The sequence below is a fragment of the Ursus arctos genome, unplaced genomic scaffold (assembly GCF_023065955.2).
Source record: "Ursus arctos isolate Adak ecotype North America unplaced genomic scaffold, UrsArc2.0 scaffold_5, whole genome shotgun sequence".
In the NCBI taxonomy this organism is placed as follows: domain Eukaryota; kingdom Metazoa; phylum Chordata; class Mammalia; order Carnivora; family Ursidae; genus Ursus; species Ursus arctos.
In genome coordinates, this window is record NW_026623067.1 from 31,046,525 (window position 1) to 31,063,031 (window position 16,507).

Consider the following 16,507-nt stretch of genomic DNA (forward strand, 5'->3'; position numbering starts at 1 on the left):
CTGCTCAGGTCATGATGTCACGAGTCATGAGATCTAGCCGCACGGTGGGCTCCCCATTCAGTGGGGAGTCTGCTTGAAGATTCTCTCCCTCTGCTCCTCTGCCCACTTGTGCCTGTGCTTGCTCTCTAAAACATATCTTTAAAAACAAAATAAATTCAATATTCATGGTAAAAACTCAGCACCTTCCTTCATCCCTAGTTAATTCAGTACAAAAGCCAGTTGGTGAAGCTGAGGGAGGAAGGCATCCACAGAAGCTAACTGTAGCCTCCTGGTTGGGAATTGGAGTTCAAGTGAGGAATGTAGGAGTCTATAATGATATTTTTTAAATGAAAATAAATAATGGGGGAAAAACAAAGCCCTTCCTTATAGTAGAATCTTAACAAATAAATGAAGGAAAAACAATGGAACTAGAAAATTACTATTTGTTAGCTATCATAGAGATGGTTCATTCAGGTAAGAAACATTAATAGATACTAAAACTAGTGGAAGAAGGTTTGATGAAGTATGAGATATTAACATGGTCTCGATGTATCTCTCCCCCAAATATATATTAATAGCAAAGTATAAGAAATAACTTTATGGTAGAGAAGTGTGGCAGATACCACCATTATCCCAGAAGGAGGATAAATTGAAATCATGTCCCATTTGACAAGATGCAAAGAAAGGAATACACATCACTTCTGTAATATTCCTGCCAAAGGTGCATAATCTGATTCTGATTCATGAGGAAATACTAGACAAACCCAAATTTTGGGAGATAGTCTGTAAAATAATGTTTTCTAATTTTCAGAGTTATCCATCATTAAAGTCAAGGAAAATCTGAGGAACAGTCCCAGACTGAAAGAAACTAGAGGCATGACAACAATATACAGTGTGTAATGCAATATATAATTCTGACCTAGATCCGTTTGTTGTAAAGGACATATTGGAACAATTGGCAAAACTTGAATCTGGGGACCATGATTCTAAATTTCCTGATTTTTGCGTTTGGCAGTGTCCCTGTTTTGTAGGAAATCTTGATGGGGCATCAAATCAGCAGCTTAATCTCAAGTGGTTCAGGGAGAAAAGTTTTGTATACTGCATTTTTCCTTTTCTGTGGGCATGTGTATGTTTTAAAAAATCTTTTGGAAAACACTTTTGATACTTAAGAAGGTAAAATTTATTTATTTGAAAAATCTACATACCTGATCTCCTAATGATACTGAATAACGGGTAGAAAATAATTTTAGTAAGTCAATTAAAGAGTATTCTTTTCCTCCTATATATTGAATAGCAAGTAAAAATGTCACTCATTTTGGATGTTTTAAGTTTTTCTTTTTTGTTCTCATTTTTGGTAAGATTGCTTGTCTTTTCTTTTAGAACTAATGCTCTGGTACTTAGGTGGCATAATTTTCTCCATTCACCTTCAAAGGTTGCTCAAGAAACAGATGTTAGAGCCCAGATCCGCCTGCAGTTTCGTGATGTCAATGGAGAACTTACAGCTGTACAGAGATCTATGGTGTGTACTCAGAAAAGCAAAAAGACAGAATTTAAAACCCTGGAAGGAGTCATTACTAGAACAAAGTAGGTGTTTATTTTATATTTGAATATCTATTCATTTTCAGTCATTTAGGTTCATAAGAACCTAATGGGTTTTTTCCCATTATTTTAGGGGGACATTAATTTTTTTAAACAGACTTTATTTTTTTAGAGCAGATTTAGGTTCTCAGCAAAACTGAGCAGAAAGTAGAGTTCCCGTGTACTCCCTGCCCCTACACGTGTATATCTTCATCCACTATGAACATTTGTTGTTTGATCTATTTATCACTTAAACAGAATAATCCCATTGAAGGTTTAGTGATAATGCTACATTCCTTTGAGTAATTTATTGCTCAATTGAAGATACACAATCACTCAAATATAGATTGAATGGATGAAAAATGCTAGTGTCATGTGTAGGAGTGGGTGAGATGAGAAGCATACAAATAGGAAAGAGATAATTTGTCCCTGTTACCTTTATTAGAGGCAGGTATCATCTTGTAATGGGTATGGATTTTGGAATTAGCCTGTCCTGGCTTCAAGGTTTTATCCTTGTTGAGCACATTACTTAACTGTCCCCTTACCCCTCCCTTTTACTTGCTTATTTATTTGTTCGACTAATGAAGAAATAATTCCTTTAATTAATAACGTTTAGCACCTACTATGTGCTAGAGGCAGTATATTAGCTACTGGCTCCTCAAGCAGGTTTGTTTCCTTGGAATTTAAACACACTCCGGTCTCTCCCGCACCCCTTGGGTTTCAGTCCATGCCAGTTACTGTCTGTCTCCATCTTCCCCTTTCCAGCCAGTCTTCTCAAGAAGAGTTGTTGATACTATCTCCTTTACTATTCTTCCTCCTCACTCCTCCTCCATCCCCATTCCTCTACTGAAAGGGCTCCAGCTAAGGTCACAGGTACCCTCTGTGTTAATTAGGATAATGCTTTTGCTTTACAAAATAGATCTCATAGCAAGCCTGTGTGGTTTTTTTTCATTTGTAAAATAGGGATTCAGTATTTATTACTATATATATATATATATATCTTAGATGTTTTAAGGATTGAGCTAATGCATATAAAATGCTGAACAGGTAGTAAGAGCTTACGTATTAGTTTTCTATGACTGCAAAACAAACCACAAACTTAGTGGTTTAAAACAGTACACATTTATTATCTTATAGTTCTGTAGTTTATGGGTCTGAATCGGGTCTCACTGGCTTAAAATCAAGATGTTGGCAGGGCTGTGTTCCTTTCTGGAGGCTCTGGGGAAGATCTGTTTCCGTGCCCATTCTGTCTTTTATACCCCACCCACATTCCTTGGCTCATGGCCCTCCTTCATCTTCAAAGGCAGCAGTAGTGGGCAGAGTCTTTCCCACAGTACATCACTCTGACCTCCTCTTCTGCCTCCCTTTCCCCGCCTAAGGACCCTTGTGATTGTGTTAGCCCACCAAAATAATCCAGGGTAATCCCTCTATTTAGGATCCAGATGATAAGCAACCTTAACTCCATCTATAATCATTTTTCTGCTGTGTAACCCAACAGATTCACAAATTCCAGGGATTAGAAGTATCTTTGAAGGGCCATTGTTCTGTGCACTGTAATTCAGTAAATGGTAGCTGTTAATAACTTCATGAAAATCTTCAGTAGACTTCCGTAACATGACACTGTTCTTTCTCTTCTTCACAGCCATATCCTACCCAGCCAGTAAAGGTAGGAGTTCGACAGGCTCCTAGATCCTCTCCTATTTTTGCTCTGTATTCTCTTCCTAGTTAATCTCATCCATATCCATTACTCAAATTACTGTGTATTCAAAGGTGACTCAGAGATTTAGGTCTCCAGACCTTTGTTTCTAGACCCACGTACACAACTGCCTTTCTCATGTTCTTCCAGCTCTTTCGAAGACACCTCAGATTCAACATGTTCAAAACCAACCTCATGAGTCTTTCCCCTTGACTCCTGAAAAACTTCCCACAACCTGATACTCTTGCAGTGCTCCTCATCGCAGTGAATGGCACTCCCGTCCATCCAGTGACACAATAACCTCTATCTTGACACCTCCTTGCCCTCTATACTCATTTCATTACCAGGTCCTGTGGATTTAACTGAAATGTCTGTTGAGTCTTTCTATCTGTGCATTGACCATTCTAGTTCAAGCTACCATCTTTCCCTGGTCTAATGTGATAACCTCCTGGTCTGTGTCCATTCTGTCCCCCTACAAAATGTTCTCAGTGTGTTCGGTGTAGTATTTTCAAAAAACATACATTGGACTATATAAATGACAGTAAAGACAGACAATGCTTTGCCTACCTAATCTAGTTATTAACAGATACTGCACAGAAGATAGGAAAGAAAATGTTGAATTTGTCCTTCTTATGAAAGATACTGAGGGATCGCTTGGAATCCAAGGGCAGGGATGCTCCTGGCCCTAGGTATAATGATGTAGGGAACTCATCTTTTCTTTATTTTTTATTTTTATTTTTTGGGGGGAACTTGGCTTTTAAAAGATCCTAAGACACTTCTCTCTGTTAGATCGCTTTGTCAGTGTGACCTTAGAAGTTGGGGTCTACTGACTCAGAGTCCTCCTTGGATTTGCTTAGATGAGCATCACTAAAGTTTGCCTTTTGTTCTCTTTTTACGGTGGCTCTGTCACTGAGCAGTCCCTGTCTAAACAGTACGGTCTCTAGATGTCTTTGTTTAAGGCACTGTTGCCGGCCTCCTGTGGATCATCCTCTTTTATTCTTCTAAGTCTCTTATTTTTCTTATTTTTAAATTCTGGGAATGGAAGATAGTTTCCTCTGTTTATTTTCTATAAGTATTTTAAATTACTGTATTTAGAAGTCAAACATGTAAAAAAATTGATTCTGCCATTATTTCCTGTCCTGACCTGTTTTGTATACTTTTTCATCATTGAACTGCTGAATCATTTAAGAGTTAAACTTTTTACCATGAGGAATCTATTGTAATGGGATGGATGAGGGGACTTCTTTTTTTTCTTCTTCTTCTTCTTCTTCTTCCTCTCCTCCTCCTCCTCCTCCTCCTCCTCCTCCTCCTCCTTCTTCCTCCTCCTCCTCCTCCTTCCTCCTCCTCCTCCTCCTTCTTCCTCCTCCTCCTCCTTCTTCCTCCTCCTCCTCCTTCTTCCTCCTCCTCCTCCTCCTCCTCCTCCCTCCTCCTACTCCTTCCTCCTACTCCTTCCTCCTCCTCCTCTCCCTTCTCCTTCCTCCTCCTCCTCCTTCCTCCTCCTCCTCCTTTTTTTTTTTTAACAAGTACAGCATAAAGGCATGATTAAGCAATTAGAGTAGGTACCAATGGATGGTTTTTTTATTGTTTTTTGTTTTTACGTAAATTCTGTTTTTGTTTTCTCTAGGCATGGTGAGAAGGTCAGTCTCAGCTCTAAGTGTGCAGAAATTGACCGAGAGATGATAAGTTCTCTTGGGGTTTCCAAGTCTGTGCTGAATAATGTCATTTTTTGTCACCAAGAAGAGTCGAATTGGCCTTTAAGTGAAGGAAAGGCTCTGAAGCAAAAATTTGATGAGATTTTTTCAGCAACAAGGTCTGTAACCTTTAGTGAGACTTTGTAATCCTTTCAGTTATTGAGCCATGGTTGCGATTTGGATGCTTCTTTTTTAAAAGAAAAAAATATGTTGAAAGTAAAAAGTCATCAGTTATTACCTGTCATCCAGTAGCAACCACTGGGTGTATTTCCTTTCTGTTTTCATTCTATACATCTTTATTGACCTGGTTGATAATTTATATGTAACTTCTTCATTTACCATTATATCATAAGCATTTTCTAAGTTACTAATAACTCTTTGTAAATATCATCTTAACAACTATGTAATATTCCATTGTTTGAATCTACTGTAATTCCCTTGGACATAAGTTTGATTTTTACTTAATATCTCCAAAGGTACATTAAAGCCTTGGAAACACTTCGGCAGGTACGTCAGACACAAGGTCAGAAAGTAAAAGAATGTCAAACGGAACTAAAATATTTGAAGCAAAATAAGGAAAAAGCTTGTGAGATACGTGACCAGATTACTAATAAGGAAGCCCAGTTAACATCATCAAAGGAAATTGTCAAATCCTATGAGAACGAACTTGATCCATTGAAGGTAATTTGATTTCTTGTATAAGAAGATCACCTTTTATCGTGGTAGCACCCCAAAGCCCTTTATTTTTATATAAATTTGAATGTTGTATATATTTCTTGAAAAAATTATTAGACACTATATAATGTTATGATTAATATCTTAGTTCTGTATTGGATGGTTAGTCTTAGAATTGCCCAAAGAGCTTGGATTTGAGAGTAAACAAATTCATACCATCATACTAAGTTACTGATGTAGATCTTCAGTTGTTGAACAATGACCCGACCTTACACATTTCTGTATTCTTAAGGAGATTTTTTTTTTAATTGACACATCTTTCCAGGGAATTTTTATAATTTGCAGGATGTTCTTGACATTGCACAAAATTTGGAATTGATGCATAACATGTTGATATATTTGCAGATGAGTAGTTTGCTAAATTCTTGTGGTTTATAAGAAAGGCCATAAAGACTATAAATAAAAATGTCTATTTCCTAAACATTTAGTAAGTATTTCCTGTGTGCGAGGGATATACGGGGTATACTGTGCTGGGGCTACAGGTACAAGAAGAACTACAGTGATGTCCTTGCTCTTAAAGTGTTCCTAGTCTAAATAAGTAAGAGTATTCTTGAAAATGGCTATTATCTAGGTTTCAAATAGAAGAATTTTTTACAAAATTATTTGAAAGTTAACTGATTTGGCTCTTAAAACTCATCTCTAAATACTGGTATAGATTTTTTTTAATTGATTGATTGTTTATTTACTTATTTATTTTAAGAAGTTTTTATTTTAATCATTTGGTGGTCATCATGACAAAGGTATTCCTTAATCCTACCATTATCTATTTCACCTATCCTCCCACCCACTTCCCCTCTGGTAACCATCAGTTTGTTTTCAGTAGTTAAGTGTCTGTTTCTTGGGGTGCCTGGGTGGCTCAGTCAGTTAAGCATCTGCCTTCTACTCAGGTCATGATCCCAGGGTCCTGGGATTGAGCCCCGCATCGGGCTCCCTTCTCGGTGGGGAGCCTGCTTCTCCCACTCCCTCTCCCCCTGCTTGTGCTTACTCGCTCGCTCTCTTTGTCAAATAAATAAATAAAATCTTAAAAAAAAGTGTTTCTTAGTTTATGTCTCCTTGTCTCCTTTTTTTTTTTTTTTTGCCTTTGCTTATTTGTTTTGTTTTGTTTCTTAGATTCCACATAAGAGTGAAATCAAATTAGTCTTTCTCTGACTTAATTTCACTTAGCATTGTACTGTCTAGTTCTATCCATGTTGTTGCATATGGCCAGTTTTCATTTTTTATGGCTGAGTAATAGTCCATTGTCTGTATGTATCACGTCTTTATTCATTCATCAGTTGATGGACACTTGGGCTGCTTCCCTATCTTAGCATTGTAAATAATGCTGCTATAAACATAGGGGTGCATGTATCCCTTCAAATTCATGTTCTTGTATTCTCTGGGTAATACCCAGTAGTACAATTGCTGGGTCATAAGATAGTTCTATTTTTAAATTTTTGAGGAACCTCCATACTGTTTTCCAGAGTGACTGCATCAGTTTGCATTCCCACCAGTAGTGCACAAGTGTTACTTTTTCTCCACATCCTCCCCAGCATCCTGTGATTTTATGCATTCCCACAGGTGTGAGATGATATCTCATTGTAGTTTTGATTTGCATTTCCCTGATGATCAGTGATGTTGAGCATCTTTTCATAAATCTGTTGGCCATCTCGATGTTTTCTTTGGAGAAATGTCTGTTCGTGTCTTATGCCCGTTTTTAAATTGGATTATTTGTTTTTTGGGTGTTGAGTTGTATCAGTTCTTTATGTGTTTTGAATACTAACCCTTTATCAGATATATCATTTGTAAATATCTTCTCCCATTCCGTAAGTTACCTTTTAGTTTTGATGGCTCCTTTCATTGTGCAGAAGCTTTTTATTTGATGTATCCCAATAGTTTATTTTTGCTTTTGTTTCCCTTCCCTGAAGGGACCTGTGTAGAAAAAAGTTGCTATGGCCTATGTCAGAGAAATTACTGCCTGTACTCTCTTCTAGGATTTTTATGGTTTAAAGTCTCACATTTAGGTCTTTAATCCATTTTATTTTTGTGTATGGTGTTAAGAAAGTGGTCTAGTTTAATTCTTTCACATGAAGCTGACCAGTTTTCCCAACATTTGTTGAACAGTCTTCTTCCCCTTGGATATTCTTTCCTGCTTTGTCGAAGATTAATTGACCATATTGTGGGTTTATTTCTGGATTTTCTCTTCTGTTCTATTGATCTATGTGTCTATTTTTGTGGCAGTACCATACTGTTTTGATCACTACAGCTTTATAATACAAGTTGAAGTCTTGAATTGCGATGTCTCCAGTTTTGCTTTTCTTTTTCAAGATTGCTGTGGCTATTCGGGGTCTTCCATACAAATTGTGGTTCCATACAAATTTTTGAATTGTTTATTCTAGTTCTGTGAAAAATGCTTTTGGTATTTTGATCGGGAATGCATTAAATCTGTAGATTGCTTTGGGTAGTATAGACATTTCAGCAGTGTGTGTTCCATGGGCATGGAATGTCTTCCCACTTCTTTGTGTCATTTTCATTTTTTTTCATCAGTATTCTATGGTTTTTAGAGTACAGGTCTTTCACCTCTTTCATTAGGTTTACTCCTAGGTGTCTTATTATTTTTGGCGCAATTGTAAATGGGATTGTTTTCTTAATTTCTTTTTCCGCTGCTTGTTATCGGTATATAGAAATACAATTGGTTTTGTCTCCCTCGATTTTACTGAATTTGTTTATCAGTTCTAGCAGTTTTTCGGTGGTCTTTCCAGATAGATATATATATATATATATATATATGTATATGTATATATGTATGTGTGTATATGTGTACTGTATATGTAGTATGTATACTATGTATAGTATACATATAGTACATGTGTATACAATATAGTATACATATATACGTATATATAGTGCATATGCTATAGTGTGTTAACTATAGTATGTATATGTTATACTATATATTTATAATACATAGTATCATGTCATCTGCAAATAGTGAAAGTTTTACTTCTTCTTTACCAATTTGAATGTCTTTTGTCTCTTTTAGTTCTCTGATTGCTGTGGCTAGGACTTGTACTATGTTGAATAAAAGTAGTTTTGTTCCTGACCTTGGGGAACAGTTCTCAGTCTTTCCCCATTGAGGATGGTGTTAGCTGTGCGTTTTTCATAGATGGCCTTTAGTATGTTGAGGTATGTCTCCTCTAAACCTACTTCGTTGAGGGTTTTCATCATGAATGGACATAGTATTTGTCAAATGCTTTTTCTGCGTCTATTGAAATGATCATATGGTTCTTACCCTTTATCTTAGTGATGTGATGCCTTATATTGATTGATTGATTTGTGAATATTGAACCACCCTTGCAACCCAGAAATAAATACTACTTGATCATGGTGAATGTTTTTTTTTTTTTTAAAGATTTTATTTATTTACTTGAGAGAGAGGGAGAGACAGCATGAGGAGCGGGAAGGAAGCAGAGGGAGACCGAAGGCAGACACTTAACTGATTGAGCCACCCAGGTGCCCTGATTTTTTTTTTTAATTATTATTAACATACAATGTATTTGTTTCAGGGTTACAGGTCTGTGATTCATCAGTCTTACACAATACATAGCGCTCACCACAACACAGACCCTCTCCAATGTCCCTCCCAGCCCCTCCACTCCAGCAACCCTCAGTTGGAACTCTAATAACTTAGTAATAAAAAAAAATAACAATTTGAAAATGTGCAAAGGATCTAAATAGATATTTCTCTAAAAAAAGTATATATGTGTCCAAAAACACATGAAAATAATGTTTGACATCATTATTCATCAGGAACATACAAATCAAAATCACAGTGAGATACCACTTCACACCCACTAGAGTGGCTGTAAATCAAAAAGACATATAATTAGTGTTAATAAGAATAGGGAGAAATTAGAACCCTCATATATGCTGGTAGAAACATAAAATGGTTCCGCATTGGAAAACAGTTCAGAAATTCCTTGAAATGTTAAACATAGAGTTAAACATATGATCCAGCTGAAGGGGGGTAAACAGAAGGGGGAATGAACCATGAGAGACTATGGACTCTGGGAAACAAACTGAGGGCTTCAGAGGGGAGGGGGATGGGGGATTGGGATAGGCTGGTGATGGGTAGTAAGGAGGGCACATATTGCATGGAGCACTGGGTGTTATACGCAAATAATGAATCATGGAACACTACATCAAAAACTAAGGATGTACTGTATGGTGACTAAGATAACATAATAAAAAATTATTATTAAAAAAAACATATGATCCAGCAATTTTACTCCTTAAGAATCTTGCACCTAGGGGCGCCTGGGTGGCACAGCGGTTAAGCGTCTGCCTCCGGCTCAGGGCGTGATCCCGGCATTGTGGGATTGAGCCCCACATCAGGCTCCTCCGCTGTGAGCCTGCTTCTTCCTCTCCCACTCCCCCTGCTTGTGTTCCCTCTCTCACTGGCTGTCTCTCTCTGTCAAATAAATAAATAAAATCTTTAAAAAAAAAAAAAAAAAAAAGAATCTTGCACCTAAGAGAAATTTTAAAATACATCTACAAAAAAACTTGTATAGGGACATTCATAGCAGCATTATTCATAATATCCAAAAAATGGAAACAACTCAGTTGCCCGTTAACTGCTAAATAAAATGTGGCTTAACCTTACGTTGGAGTATTATTCAGCCATAAAAAGGAATGAAGTTCTGATCATGCTGCAACAGGCAAGAACCTTGAAAACACATTTAGTGAAAGGAGCCAGTTACAAAAGACCACGTATTATATGATTCCATTTATTTGAAATGTCTGAAACAGGCAAATCTATAGAGACAGAACATAGAGTAATGACTGTGTCGGGTAGGTGGTGGAGAGGAATGAACAGTGACTGCTAATTGGCATAGTTTCCTCTTTGGAAGTTGAAATACACTAAGATTAGGTTATGGTAATGGTTGCATGACTCTATGAATATACACTTTAAACAGATGAATTATATGGTATGTGAAATCTATCTCAGTAAAGCCGTGAAAAAGGGGGGGATGGTCTTGAAGAGAAATCTGTCACAAAACCTTCAAGGGAAGAGGGATGGCTGAACTGGGCCTTAAAGAATGGGGGAAAATCAAACTGACAGAGTAGAAGGCATTATATTATGTTCGTATTTTAATTTTTTCTTTTAAAAGTAATATGTGCTCACAGTGAAAATTGTAGAAAAATATGAGTTGAAAAGTAAGAGATACTCTTCTACCTCCTCATTTCTGACCTTCCAGATACAGCCTGTCAGTTTTTCTTTTTATGTATAAATACAATAAAAATGTATTTACATCCACATTTGTATGTCTGTTTTCACACATACAGGAAGAGTCTGGGTTAAGTAAACCAGGGTAAAATCAGTGAGAGAATTGCAGTCAGATTATAGAGAACCAGTGGGTTTAGAATTTAGTTCAATAGACAAAAGAATGATAAAGTATGATATATTTTAGGACTGTAATCATGATTACTGTGTATAGATGTGTGGTAGTTCCCAAGACACTGGAACACGTTTTATCTTTGAGGGCAGCCTGGTGAGAAAGATGACAGGCACACATTAGGTAGAAAAAGACAAGAGGCATAAGAGCTCTGAGGAATAAAAAAAAGAATTTGTGTCTGAGATGGCCAGAGAGGATTACATTGGAATGAATTGGGGATATGATTTTGTTGACCATAAATGGGTAGGTAGAGATGTAAAGACAGGGAAAAGCAAGCTGTTCTTGAACAGTATCAAGGAAATCCATAGAGTTGAAATGGAACATTTGTAAAGGAAGAATGTCAAGGTATGGCAAAGAGATAACTGCTATTTATTGAGTGATGCAAGGATTCTAACTAAGGCTGTAGCAAATAGTGAGGTATTGTTTCTTTTTTTTTTAAGTTTTTATTCAAATTCTAGTTAATTAACATGTATATATTGTGTTTTTATTTGTGTTTAGTTTTGACTAGTTCTGCATGGGGTTAATTTTATTCTCTGTGTCCTCATAGCCTAGCTCAGTGCCTGATTTATAGCAGGTGGTTCAGTAAATATTTATTAAGTGGTTGATTTCAAAGATTTGTTTGGTTTTGTTTTAGTTCTGACATAAAAGGTTAGGTTTCTTCCCTTCATGGAACCAAACAAAGTTTGATTCAGTTCACCTTCCCAGGAGCCATCTAGAAGACCACTTCATTTCAATACTGCATTCGTGCTTTCTCATTTTTATGGATTCCCTCTGTCTTTAGGAATTATGTCATAAACTACTTTATTCTCGTCCCACTACATTCTATCCTGACCTTGGCCCTGTTTTGTCTTCAGTGGAAATTGCTTGAGATACTTGTTTTTTAAATCAGAAAACACCTTCTGGCACACTTATTTCTTCCACCCACAAGTTCATGGTTCTTGTTTACCTGATAACCCAACTTCTTCATTGTCTCATTTCACACTAACACTTCAGCTTTAAATACTCTGCTATATTTTTTGTTGCCTTTCTATTTGTCCTGGCTTCTTTTACTTAGGTAGTGAGCTCCGGGAATAGAACCTGGGTTTTGTGCTACAGGGACTGAACAGATGTCATAACACTATATGTGAAGTACACTGGAGTTAAATTTAAAAAACAGATTTCAGAGAGGGAATATTTAGGATCTGGTGGACTGGCTGGACTTACAGAATGAAGCTGCTAGAGGTTTCACCATAGATTCAAGCCCAGATAAAGTTAACACTGGCAAGAGGCAGTGATAGTAGCCGAGAAGTTTCTGAGTGTAGTACCATAGCTGAGGTGTTAATATCCAGGGCTCTGACGCATAAGAGTGCTTTAAAATGCATTATGTAAGACCCGTAGTAACCCTGTGAGGTTTCATAGGTAAGAAAACTGAGGCTCAGGTGTTCACATTGCAAGTATGGTGTGGAAACCAGGATTTTAGTCCAGACTTCTCAGAATCCCAAGCCCATCCATACTTTTTTTTTTAAGTCAGATTTATTGAAGTGTAATTTACATATAGTAAAATCTACCCATTGTAAAGTATGTAGTCTGATGAGTTTGGGCAAATGCATACAGTAGCATAACCATCACTACAGTTAAGGCATAAAACATCTGCATTACCCCAAAAAGTTCTCTCAAGTTTGTAGTCCGCTCCCTCTACTCCCAGCTCTTGGTAACCACTGATGTGTTACGTCATAGCTTTGCCTTTTCCAGAATGTCATATAATTGAAATCATATATTAGGTAACACTTTGTTTCTGGTTTTTAGCATAATCTTTTTAACTTACCTGTGTTGTTGCATGTATGAGTAGTTAATTTATTTTTACTGTTGAAGGTAAATTGTGTGGATATATTATGGTCTGTTCATTCCCTAGTTGATGGATGTTAGGCTTTTTCCAGCTTCTAGCTATTAGGAATAAAACTGCTATAAACTTTGGTGTACAGGCTTTTTGAGATATCTTTTCAAATCTCTTGGGTAACTTCCTAGTGGTGGGTTGCTAGGTTGTGTGGTAAGTGTATGTTTAACCTTATGAGCGGCCAAACTACTTTTGAAAGTGACTGTACCATTTTGTAGTCCTGCCAACAACACCTAAGAGTGCAATTGCTCTGCATCCTGTCACTACTTAGTATTGTTAGTCTTTTTTATTTTAGCCATTGTAGTAGGTGCATGGTAGTATCTCCAGGTGTTTTTGTTTTTTTTTATTGTAGTTTTAATTTTCATTTTTCTAATGTTTATGGATGGTAAGTGTTTTTTTATGTGTTTGCCATATCTTCTTTGGCTAAGTTTTTATTCAGTTATTCGCTTATTTTGAATGGGATTTTGTCTTATTATTTGGCTGTGAGATTTCTTTTTATTGTGGATGCAAGCCCTTATATAAGTGTTTTGCAAATACTGTATTTTATTAACTGCATTTCCAAGGGCAGCAGTTTTTAATTTTTATGAAATCCAGTTTATCGGGTTTTTTCCTGTACAGTTTGTTTGGTTTCCTGACTAGGAAATCTTTGCCTGACCCCAAATCACACAGATTTTCTTCCATGTTTTCTTCTTGAAGTTTTACAGTTTGCACTTTTACATTTAAATCTATGCTTCATTTCAGGTTAATTTCTTATTGTGGTGCAAGGTAAGGTTGAGGTTTACTTTGTTCCAGCACGCAGAGCCTGCAGTGTTAACCATTACACCACCCTGCCTCCGGTCTCACCTTTCATCATTGAGAATGTGACTTTATGCACATTGAGTCCTCCAAGTCTCCTGCTTAGCAGGTAGTCTCATAAAGGTTAGAGTGAATGTATAGCAGCATCTTGCACAATGTCTTCAATATGGTAGGCATTCGATCAATGATAGCCATGAATTATTATTGGTTAAGTTATTCATTCTTCCATTTAGCTAACACAGTGAACACCAGTTTCATGTGGGGGGGATTCATTAGTGAACAAAGTTCCTGTTTTTATGGTGACTACGTGCTACTTTTTATATATAAATCACAAGAAATGGTACTACTATAATTTTATTAAAGGACATTAAAGTTAAGGGTGTGTTTTCGTGTAGCAGTGAAAGCTTACATTTGGTATCTAAGCACTCTAATAGTGTGGTAGTTTAATAAATTAGGTTCTAAAAATATCTCAGAAGAGGAATTGGTCAGCCTTGGAATTGTGGAGGCAAACATTAGAAGAGAATCCTCGGCATCACTCCTAGGAGAGAACACTCTCAGCCTGGTTACACATATTCCTAGGAGATTAGGCAACCAGCTGTCCCTAGCGGTCGGCCAGTGAAATCATCTGTCACACTTCAAGTTCAGAGTTCTCTGTGCTTTAGCAGACTTTGAATCAAAATACAGTTTTCCGTGTAAATTTTGCCTTCAGCCTCAGGATGCACTCGTGAGGGGCACCTGGATGGGTCAGTTGTTAAGCATCTGCCTTCAGCTCAGGGCGAGATCAATCCCCATATTGGGCTCCTCCCCTGGGAGCCTGCTTCTTCCTCTCCCATTGCCCCTGCTTGTATTCCCTCTCTCGCTGGCTGTCTCTCTCTCTCTCTGTCAAATAAATAAATAAAATCTTTAAAAAAAAAAAAGAATGCACTTGTGACTCACAGTAGTTCTGTTTTTAAAAAATAAATTAGCCTGTTAAAGATTAAGTTTTTATAATGTGATACTTTACATAATGTGGCTCTACCCAATGAATGAATAACTTTTGTGGGAGGTGCTGAGGGTAAGACATGGGCTTTGACATCAGACAAGTGGAGTTTAATTATTGCTTTTTTTTTTTTTTTAGTAGCTTTAAGGAGTTGTGCAAATTATTTAATGTCTCTGATCCCCTGTTTCTCTCTGCCTGCTATAATTTATAGATTACATTAGCATTAAATGAGGGAGATCACTTTCACTAAGCACCTAGCCCAGGACATCTTCTTTTCATTCATTTGCAGTATTTTAAACTGTTGTGAAATTTATGTACATTTTCAGAATCGTCTAAAAGAAATTGAACAAAATCTCTCTAAAATAATGAGACTCGACAATGAAATTAAAGCCTTAGATAGCCGGAAGAAGCAAATGGAGAAAGATAATAGTGAACTGGAACAGAAAATGGAAAAGGTTTGTGGTGATAGAATTTTGTTCTTCAAAAGTTTGAGATTATTATAATGAACCTCATCTGAATCCATTTTGCCACTCATATTTCAAAAAAAATACAAATCTTGATGTTTGCGTTATTTCCATGTATATGTTGAAAGGAAGGATATTGAATAAGCTTTGGTTCATATTTTGTACCTCAGAGTGGTAACTTCTGGTATTTATTCATTAAAGCCCTTTATTTTGGTTTTCTACACAGGTTTTTCAAGGGACTGATGAGCAACTAAATGATTTATATCACAATCACCAGAGAACAGTAAGGGAGAAAGAAAGGAGACTGGTAGACTGTCAACGTGAAGTGGAAAAGTTAAATAAAGAATCACGGCTTCTCAATCAGGAAAAATCAGAACTGCTTGTTGAGCAGGGTAGGACAAAATGTTAACTTGGTCTTTTTTCCTAGTATAATAATATGCATTTTCTGCATGAATGATGAATCTCTAGGAAAGTATGCTGAGTGAAAAAGGCCAATCTCAAAAGATAATATAACAGTATGCTTCCATTTATATAACACTTCTGAAATGTCAAAATTTTAGAAGTGGAGGACAGATTAGTGGTTGCCAGGGTTACTGAGTAGGAGGAGGAGCTGGAGGAAGGGTCAGTATGGTTAGGGTTATAGAAGCAACAAGAGCAAAAAAAGTATAACAAGTATAGTTATGGTTAGAAAAACTTATGGTTACAAAAGCTTATTGTGGTATTTGAGCTGTTCATTATGTTCACTGTCATGGTGGAGATATGAGCTAACACAGTTGATTATATTATATAGAACTTAATATACACAAATAGATAAAAGGAACACTGGGGAAATCTGAATAAAACTGATGGATTGTATCAGTGTCAGTATCCTGACTGAAATTATACTATAGTATTGCAAGATATTACTAAAGAAAGCACTGTTTTTCTGTTCACAACAGTTCTGACAGCAGATGTGTGGGCTTTTCCACACCAACCAATTCTCCAGTTCTTGGCAGAGAGAATTCAGTTCTGACACTAATTGTCTGGAGTCAGTGCTTTCCCCGTGGAGTCCCACAAGACTGCCTACCCAGTTCACATTCCAGTTGCAAGTCCCAAGTTGTCTGTCACATACACTTTTGATGGCTGGCTGTAAATCAGGAGTTCCCACAAACCCTCTTCTGAGGTTCAGTAATTTGCTATACTGATTCATAGAACTTAGGTACCTTTTTACCAGTTTATCATAAAGGAGACCACTCAGGAACAGTCAGATGGAAGAGATGCATAGTGCAAGGTATGGGGAAGGGGT

General features: G+C 36.9%; 1 protein-coding gene across 8 annotated transcripts in view; it reads left to right on the forward strand.

Annotated features, from left to right (window-relative positions):
- The window catches only part of RAD50 (RAD50 double strand break repair protein), a 212,700-nt gene that overhangs the window by 145,426 nt on the left and 50,767 nt on the right, over positions 1 to 16,507 (forward strand). For all 8 annotated transcript variants that reach the window (XM_057307423.1, XM_057307426.1, XM_057307421.1 and 5 more), the window contains 5 exons: positions 1,412 to 1,563; positions 4,878 to 5,063; positions 5,421 to 5,625; positions 15,085 to 15,213; positions 15,449 to 15,614. In XM_057307423.1, coding sequence (XP_057163406.1) covers positions 1,412 to 1,563; positions 4,878 to 5,063; positions 5,421 to 5,625; positions 15,085 to 15,213; positions 15,449 to 15,614 — 838 coding nt within the window. The remainder of the gene's footprint in view (positions 1 to 1,411; positions 1,564 to 4,877; positions 5,064 to 5,420; positions 5,626 to 15,084; positions 15,214 to 15,448; positions 15,615 to 16,507) is intronic.